Genomic DNA, 9,585 nt, shown 5'->3' on the forward strand with positions numbered 1-9,585 from the left:
GGATTTTTGGAGCAATTGCAATTACGGAGACGCATGATTTTCATGCAGGATAATGCCCCTGCTTACTTTTGCAGAACTGTCAGGGAATATCTTGATTAAGAATATCCTAAGATCCTAAGAAAGTCCTGATTTTAACCTTCTCAACTTTGCCATAGAAAAAACGTAAAAACAGCTTGTCAATCCTTGGGAAGAGTTATAGGAAAAAATCCAGATTGCGGCAGAATTATTTCAAGACATCAACAAATCACACAGTCTTTCAATAAACTAATTGTATTGAAATAACCGAGACCACTTTGAGAATTTGTTGTAAAAAATTAATTAAATTCCTGTTTTGTTCTTGTTCCATGTTCTTCTATGTAATCATATTACAATAAGTAGAATTATTTATGTTGTAATAAATTATTGTATTCAACATATATTTACAATTAAATTATAAGATATCTGTCTTTAGAAAACACATGACTGAGCCTGACTAGAGATACATGCTGGTCACTTTTCCATACTATTCATTAATTGAACAAAATAAAAAATTGAAGCTTTAAAAATTCAATTATCTCAAAAACGGTTCCTATCAGCGATTTGACAAAGGCATACCTTTCTTAAGTTTTATTGAGAAACATTTAAGATTTCTATAGAAAATTTATATACATTAAGGCACAAAAAAGTTGTACGTATTTTTATCCCGTCCGCTGACGAGAGTACCCCTTAGAATTTACACATAAATTTACATTGAGTTCGAATTTCTCGACACCAAAAAAATTCTATTACTACATTTTGTGCTGATATGTTTCCTTTTTTTGTATAACTTATTAAGAAATAATGAAAATATAATTAAGACTTTAATATCCTGTATCGCGGTTATCAATTTTGTCGATTACAAAACACTGTATATATTATTACTGCTTTAGATAGATAGATATTTTCTCTTAGCTCAACAAACAAAAAGAAAATTGAAAGTAGTTACCTATTTTTTATTAAAGAGACTTATTTATTTCGGCTAGGCTATTTTGTCCTACTTATAAAAATTTCTTCCGCTTAAGAGGGGATTCTTTCGCTCTCTCGGCTCTCTCTACTTTCATCAGCTTTCGGTGCATCAGCCTGTGCATATTTAAAAAATTGCTAATTTTAGCAATAACTTTGTTGAGCACGCATTATTGCGTATCTATACGTCGTTATATATCGTATATATACGTCGATTTACGTATTACGAAAGTAGCTAAAATCGCTTTGAGTTTATTAACCCTCAAGTACTATGCGTGGGTCCTAGGGACCCATGTAAATAAGTTTTCATGCAGATTTTGGCAACGCCGCGCGCCACTGGCGTTTCCGCTTGTGTAATCTCCAGTAACATTAAACACTTCTCAGTCGCACAGTACACAGAGGAAAATAGTAGGGACACGCACGTATTGATTCATTAAAACTTTTCCGAGCACCATCGAACGGCCGTTAATTAAACTAATGTATATCTTTTACCGGCGCCTCCACCATTACTTACAATTTTTTATTACTTTTATTTTTTGACGATACACCTATACACCGTATGCTAGGTACGATTCGTGATATTTCATATTTTTAAATTTGCCATTATTTCATCAATTTATCTCTAATTAATATAATATTTGGTGAACAAAATGATTGTAATTATAATAATAAAAATAATAATCTCTCCTTGTATTTCAATGACAATTTAAACATTTGTGACATCACAAATCCTACTTGGCATACCGTATGTAGGTGTATTGTGATTTTCTTAAATAGTTTGAAACGAAACAAAATTTACCCTCTGAAGACATGCACCAATTTATGGGTCAAAATTCTTGGTTTAATTTTTAAAAGACACTTTAACAGTTCTATTCTTTGTAAAAATATTATTTAAGATTACTATACTGAAAAGTGAAAAAGCTAAATATTTAGCTTTTTTAATTGTAACTATTTAATATTTTTTATACAAGAATATATAAAAATCTAAAGTTATACCCATATTTTATTTACAAACTGTTTATTATCATGAAATTATAATTAGTCATACATAAAATTATGGGATATTCAAGATAAAATGTAATTGTAATGTAATGAAATATGAAAAGTACAGGGAAAAAAGGTGGGATGTCCATGTATTTTCTACATTTAGTCTACATTCGTTAAGTCTCATAATTTAAGCACCAAAAGTGCTCTCCTGAAATTTTCATTTTACCACAAGTACTGGGTAATTTTCTGTTGGGATGATTTTCTATTATTTTGGAATATTTGTGACTCAATGATATGTCACTTAGATCCATTTTATTGCCCATACAACCTTCCAGGGGGACCTTGAGAGGGACCTCTATAAATAAATTAAAATTGGTGGATAAAAGTAAAAATTAAATATTTCCTCGAGAAATTTAAGAATCCTTAAAGAATCTACAAAAAAAATATTATGTATGTATGTATACACGGACAGAGTGACCATTGGAATCTCGGTTATTATAAAACAAAGAAAATCAGTTAAATTAGGGCAAAGTTGCGCATTACATGATCAAATATATGCCAGTAAAAAAATATCCTGCAAGATATAGAAATATGCAAAAAAATAACAATATTTTCATTGAAATAATAATTATAATTTTTCCTGGAGTTATTTATAAATAGATTTCAAAATAACATACACATTTACAAAGAAATTTTTTCATAGAAAATTTGAAAAAAATAAGAGGACAGTGAGGACACCACTTACCTGCTATAACTGGATTTGAACTCTAAACAGGCATGCAGGCAAAAGTATTTCCTAAATCAGTAAAGGAAGCAGACATGGGCCTATTCTCTTGTTCACTAATATTTGTTAAAGAGTAATTTTGGCTAAGTATGGGATCTGGTAGTGTTATAAGATCTATTCCCATAGATGAACTGTCACAATCAATTGACATTACTGTATTTTCAAACAAATCATCCCTTACTTCGATGTCCTGACCCACTAAAATGTTAAAAAAAAATATATTGCAGTTGGTAGGTGCATCCCGCATTATCCCATCATCGGTGGTGGAAAACATCAAAAATTCTATACATGCGTTTTTTTGCATGGTAGGTGCCTGTCAATTTTGTTTAAGAAAGATTTTATAGTAAATGCACTTAAAATGATAAAATTTATTTACTATAAATAATTCATACTTTGTTCGACCATTCTGTGGTACTGTGAATCCCAATAATAAAATATACAGGGATTACAGGGTATCCTATTTGAGAGCCTATTTGTCAAGGGTGATGTAACTATCATAAGGCAGAAGAAAGCAGAAAGAATAAAAACAATCTTAATACTCCGGATAATATTATTACTAAAAGTATACAAATTTACTATAATACTTTACCTGGTAGATTAATAGTAGGGACTGCATTAATTCTAAGACCTCGAACTGTGCCTGGCACACAATCTTCTCTGGAGAAATGAGCATTACAAACTAAATATCTATCATATATTTCAGTTGCAGTTAAAACATCCCAATGTTTTGGTCTTACAGCTTTTATCCAAGCCCTTAGGAGCCTGCGATTGTTTTTCGGAAACCGATGCCGCTTACTAGAGAAATCTGTACATCCCTGAACACAACATGGTCTTTGTTTTATCCTTTTGGGAGGGTTATTCTGAAAACTGTGATCCTCCTCCTCCATCCCACCTCTTGCCAATAATAATAGTCAAATTATAAATAGTACAGGGCACTATAGGGTCACTAGCACAGCTAGCACTACCTATTATAGAAGTAGCACTATAATATACAAAACAAACTAATTAACACAACCGCAATAAAACTATCAGAAAATCGGAATATCAAAATATTAAAATCGCGACTGGGAATCCCTAAAATAATATTTAGCTGCATGTTACGACATCTTGTGGCGCCATAACGTAACTAATGCAATACAGAATTTTGTAATATTTTAGCCATAACAGCGCCATCCTGCGGCTGTGAATTGGAACAATTGTTTTTTGGCAGTTAGGTTTGCGTTTCCCTACTATTTTCCTCTGTGTACTGTGCTCAGTCGTGAATCTGTTGTTAAAGTGGACGTATCGAATTTCGAGTTATTAGTGTCGACGGGTCTGTGGGACCCACGCATAGTAATTACTTTACAATTTCTGGTTTGGTAAGTTTTAATTTTTTTTGTTTAATTTTTATGTTTTTTTTTTTAATTTTAGAAAGAAATATGGCTTTAAAAAATTATGCTTTGACTGATAAAGACATAGAAGACTTATTTGAAGATGAACATTTTTGGAATGACCAAGACATTACAACCCAAGCTGCACTGCTTCCATCAGAGTTCAATGATATTGTAGTTTCAAATGATCAAAGTGATCAAGAGGAAGAAGATAATGAGGTTTTAAGCGATCATGACACAGAAAGTGAATTTTCATGGAGCTCCGGAGACGACTCAGACTTCGACCAGGATGAAGAAATTATTGAAGTCCCTCCAAGTATATCCACATCGGAAAAAGAGAAGAGATCGGGCTCATGGCATGGAAAAGATAAGACGATTTGGTCAAAACAAGAGCCTACAAGAAGCAGAACAACATCGGAAAATATAATAAAAATATTACCTGGATTGGCTGGAGAGGCAAGGCAAAATCCAGCAAAAAATGTTTTGGAAGCATGGAATTTGCTTTTCACAGACAATATGATTAAAAAAATTATTGAATTTACCAATCAAAAAATAAAAATCATGACTGCCAACTATACTGTTTCTGCAAAAAATCGTCTATCCTTTTTATCTACCACAACTAGCGAAGAAATTAGGGCTTTTATTGGTTTGTTGTATTTACAGGGGATGTTCAAATCAAATAACGAAAACTTACGATCTATGTGGGCAACAGATGGCACCGGTAGAGATATTTTTAATTGCACTATGACTCTTGCAGGCTTTAATTTTTTACTATCCACTCTACGTTTTGATGATGAAACCAAAGGGCTGAAAGGCGAGCTATGACAAAATTAGCGCCTATTAAAGATCTTTTTGAAGAGTTTGTCGAAAGATCGAAAACAAACTACATACCAGGTGAATTCTTGACTGTGGACGAAATGCTTGTGGCATTTAGAGGTAGATGTGGCTTTCGCATGTATATGCCAAATAAGCCAGCAAAATATGGCATTAAATTACAAATTCTGGCTGATAGTAAAACACATTATATGTGCAATGCTGAAGTATATCTTGGTAGAGATAATGGGCCCGTGCAAAAATCTGTTTTTTTGCAGCCAACTCAAGTAGTCCTTCGTCTAATTACTTCTTTGCCTAAAAAATCAAACCGAAATATCACTGGTAATAATTGGTACTCTTCTGTAGAATTGGTCAATGAACTCCTAAAGAATAACTTAACTTACGTCGGCACAATGAAAAAAAATAAGAGACCAATACCACCTGAATTTCAAGCAATTCGAAGCCGACCTGAATCGTCAAGCCTCTTTGGATTCCAGAGCAAAACTACCTTGGTAAGTCATGTGCCTAAAAAGGGGAAATCTGTGATTCTATCTAGCATGCATCATGACGCAAAAATTGATAAAAGCACTCTCAAACCTGATATAATTTTGTTTTATAATGATACAAAATCTGGAGTAGACGCCTTGGATCAAAAATGTGTTCATTTTTCAACCTCCCGCAGAACAAGACGCTGGCCAATGGTACTATTTTTTCAAATGCTTAACATAGCTGGTGTAAATTCTCGGGTACTTTACCAATGTTCTCCCAAGGGAACTGAAATTGAAAGGTATTCCTTTTTGAAGAAACTTGGAATGGCACTTTGCAAGGACTATATGGAAATCCGTATGAACAACCAACATATTCGCCGACAGCTACGTGAATCGATTGCGCTGAGACTTGGAACGTCGTTACCTGTTTATCCAACCCCTACCAGAGCAATCAAGGTCCAAAAGAAAAAGAGGCGCCTTTTGTCCCCCAAAGAAGGATAGAAAAACAAGTGCTTTTTGCAAAAAGTACAATAAACCCATATGCTTTTCTTGTTGCAATATTTTGTGTGAACCATGTTTAAATAAATAAATTTTGCACTAATTGTTAAAATATCTATATGAATAAACTATTTTGACATTAAAAACTTTTTTTTTTATTTAAAAAGTGGTTTCATTTTTAAGTTAAAAAAATGGGTCACTGGGACCCACGCATAGTAAATATGTGTTTTATTTGGGGCATAGTACTTAAGGGTTAAGGAATATCCAATTAGATTACATAATAATTAAATCTTTTAATATGTTTTATTACTTTGCAGTAAATTAAACAATTTCAAACCTGTTCTTTAATCTTTCTTTTTTAAAAAATGTCATTATAAAGCCCAATTAAAAAGCTCAGTGTTATAAATTACCTGCATCTTAAAATTAACTATAAAACTAATAAAAAGTCGTAAGGACTTAGGATCATAAATACTAACTAAACATGTTAATTGAATATAATCTTGAGTGTAACCCATGATACTATTACTCATCATGAGTGTAACCTAATAACTACACAAGTGGCCTGGAGTAAAATGTCCCTGACGCCTGGGATGACGCCTAAATTCGAAGAAATGTTCTCATACACACATTTATTATTCTCAAACGATGAAAGTAATTATAATGGTCGCGTGCTCCGCTCTTCTCCTTGCCGGCAGCCATTTCAGTCATTTTGAAATGAACATGCAGTATTGCCAGATCGGTTTTAACGTTAAGCAGTAGATTATCAGAAATAAAAACAGTAGAATAATAAAAAAAACGTAGGCTTTAAAAAATGTTTTATTCCATTAAAAAAAGAAAACAGTTTTCTTACACATGAAATAACTTGGGTAATAATACATTATAGTCAACTCTAAGAAAAAAAAACTAAAAATAATAATCCGTGTCGGATAATTTGGATGTTTTTTGGTACATTTTTTTGACAATGCAAAACCATTATATTAACTTATTAAGTATAATAAACAATAATTTAACGACCAACGACCTACTTTACTGTGTAAAAATATAATTAGATATCTGTCTCGATAAAAAACGTAAATTTTGGTATAACGCAATTCAAAGGTTCATCTGAATTCCGGATAAATAAGCAACAAAGAAATAGAAATAATAAATGGTAAACCCTAAAAATGGTCACGAGGGAATCTGTTAGAAGTATTGTTGCGCCATCTGATAGAAGTATTGAATACTAATTACAGAGTATGTTTATCCTGTATATCTAATGCAAAAAAGGTAGACCTGGCAACACTGTTTTATATCCAATGCTATCCGCAATTCTCGGCGGCGGAACTCCGGCGTCATTCGCCGGACAATTAGGAAAAATTATAATTAGGAATATATAAAGCATCTCATTTATTTATCCGTAATCTAGTTCCCTAACTTGTTCTTTGTATTTATTCGCAAGGTGTATGTCTTAGAGTTGCTATTTTTTAATGATGTATGTATATGTAATTTTAACGATGTATATGTCATTTTAGAAACTGTTTGTCAAGTCTGATGCCTTTACGGTTAAAACATGTATAACTAATTCTTAGTAGGTTTGAGAACTTACCCGTAAAGAAGATATAAGTTAAAGAATTGAAGTCGAGAAAAGGTTGTTACCTTTTATGAAAAATGAAAATATTTTTTCAGTCTAAAATAAATTTAAAAAAAAATGCATTTACACATAATAATACTAATGTAGTAAATAATAAGCATATTACCTAAATTAGTACAAGTAACGCTTTTTAGTAATTATTAAAAACCATTTAATCTTCCAATAGCCAGTTAGTATAATGCCATTAAATATAGCACTTCAAACAGATATCTTTTGCTTTTACTATTTTAATTATTTAAACATATACGGTAGCTAACATATTTACTATTTTAGGTCGCTTAATAAGAGTCTGGAAAACCGTATATAGAATAAAAATGTTAAAAGGGTAACAAGTAACAAAGGTTTATTTTTACGAAATAATTAAGTGATCAATCCCTAAAAGTCTTTAAAGAAATGCATAAATTTAAAATAAAAAGAAAATAAAATATTATTCCTGATTATTACTCACCCCAATGCTAACCGATTCACTACCCTCTATCTCACTTTCTGCTTTTGGTAGTGCAACTCCAATGGCTTGATTGACCACTCCATACAAAATAAAAATTAACTGCATCAAACTCATGCTAACAGTTATTCACCTAAAATCACATAATAAGGGAAAATATTAATTGGCTGTGACTAGTACAGTACTTCAACTACATATGATAATTAATAGACATATAATTATTATTTCTAAATATTAATATATTTTTATTTGCGTGTATCTGAGTAAAAACAATGCAAAAAAGTAAGGTCAATAAAATATTTTATTTTAATAAAAGTTAAAAAATATAAATAGCCTGAATTTCAATAAACGTAAGAGCACTGGTTTACCTTTTGACTGCACAGTAAACAAAGTAATATGAATAAATCGTTTTCTTGTTGTATTTCCCGTTCATTCAACAAGGATTTTCAACCGACTCGAATAAATGGTTTTAATAATATGGAAAGGTATTCTTTGAACAAGTTTGTCATTCTCTGACAAAGCTATTAGTAAATGTTATTTTCCACCAACCATTAGTAATCAAGGTAACTTCTCATAATTATATGCTTTTTTATAATAATATTATTAATACTTTTGTGGACTTTGATGTTAAGGAAAATCAGGTGATTTACAAAACTAATATCCTAAATATACATATAAATTTCAGAAGTATAAGTAATTATATTTTGTATTTTATAATATATTATTTATTTATTTAAAAGTATGCTGACTAATATAAATAATAAATATAGAATTTTGGCATTCTTTATTTTCGAAAGCTTTGTTAAGTTAAAAGAATATTAAAAATATAACATAAAAATGCTTATTCAAAATTAAATTAATCCGTAAGCCTAAAACTATGCAGTTAAAAAAAATTCCTTCCATTTTAATTAATAAGAATCTTTTTGCTTCTTGTTTTTTCAACGTCGAGAACCTTACAATTTTAATAACTTCTGATTTTAAATAGACGAAAAAACACAAACGATAGTATGAATAAAAAAGAAGTAGATGCTTATACTACTATTTTAAGAATCTATTATACTAAGTAGCCATGAAGTATATAATCAGTTTTGGTACTAGTTGCTTTACGTCGAAGTATTTACTATCGTTCCTGTAGTATCTACTTTTATTTCGAACTAAATGCTTTAAATATAAGTAGCGAAATACGAACGTTAAACGACACGGAGACTTTTTAAAAAACAATTTTATTTCTTAAAATACAAATTGACAGTATAACGTGCAGCAATAGAAACAATAAGATAAAGCGACTTAAAATCTAAGGTTTATATAAGGCAAAAAGTACTGATGTAGCCAACCCCGCAAGTGGATAGATTTACACTGGAGAGTCAGCTCTTCTTAGGTATATAACTAGCGTCTCTTCATTTCGACTACTGGGCAATAAAACATTTGGAGGTTTCGACAGGTCACACTTGTTTTTTTTTATTTGAATTATTTACATACTTGGTATTACACGGCACGCTTGTAAAATGTCTTCCGACGAGAAAATGCAGAAGTCACGAAGAGTCACAAAATGAAGATTTACAATTAGTCTTTGTTACGATTATTCTGGA

The 9,585-nt window shown here is 31.2% G+C and overlaps 2 protein-coding genes across 2 annotated transcripts in view; both read right to left on the reverse strand.

The window, feature by feature from the left end:
* LOC126743710 (uncharacterized) overlaps positions 1-8,529 on the reverse strand; it is a 51,055-nt gene extending 42,526 nt beyond the window's left edge. Inside the window, exons 1-2 of the mRNA XM_050450924.1 lie at positions 8,365-8,529; positions 8,000-8,129 (exon numbers count right to left, since the gene is read on the reverse strand). Of these exons, the coding sequence (XP_050306881.1) occupies positions 8,000-8,113 (114 nt within the window). The 5' untranslated portion in view covers positions 8,114-8,129; positions 8,365-8,529. The remainder of the gene's footprint in view (positions 1-7,999; positions 8,130-8,364) is intronic.
* On the reverse strand, positions 2,693-4,778 carry LOC126743711 (uncharacterized). The gene is made up of 2 exons (XM_050450925.1): positions 3,342-4,778; positions 2,693-2,950 (listed from the first exon to the last, which is right to left on the reverse strand). Exons 1-2 carry the CDS (start codon positions 3,637-3,639, stop codon positions 2,736-2,738), a joined length of 513 nt encoding a protein of 170 aa, XP_050306882.1. The 5' UTR covers positions 3,640-4,778; the 3' UTR covers positions 2,693-2,735.
* Positions 8,530-9,585: the final 1,056 nt, after the last annotated feature.

The sequence above is a fragment of the Anthonomus grandis genome, chromosome 13, assembly GCF_022605725.1.
Source record: "Anthonomus grandis grandis chromosome 13, icAntGran1.3, whole genome shotgun sequence".
In the NCBI taxonomy this organism is placed as follows: Eukaryota; Metazoa; Arthropoda; class Insecta; order Coleoptera; family Curculionidae; genus Anthonomus; species Anthonomus grandis.

Coding starts and splice junctions, on each gene's coding strand:
- LOC126743711 (XM_050450925.1), bottom strand. CDS start 3,639: ATGGAGGAGGAGGATCACAGTTTTCAGAATAACCCTCCCAAAAGGATA. Junction 2,951..3,341: donor CCCTACTATTAATCTACCAG/GTAAAGTATTAT, acceptor TTAACATTTTAG/TGGGTCAGGACATCGAAGTA.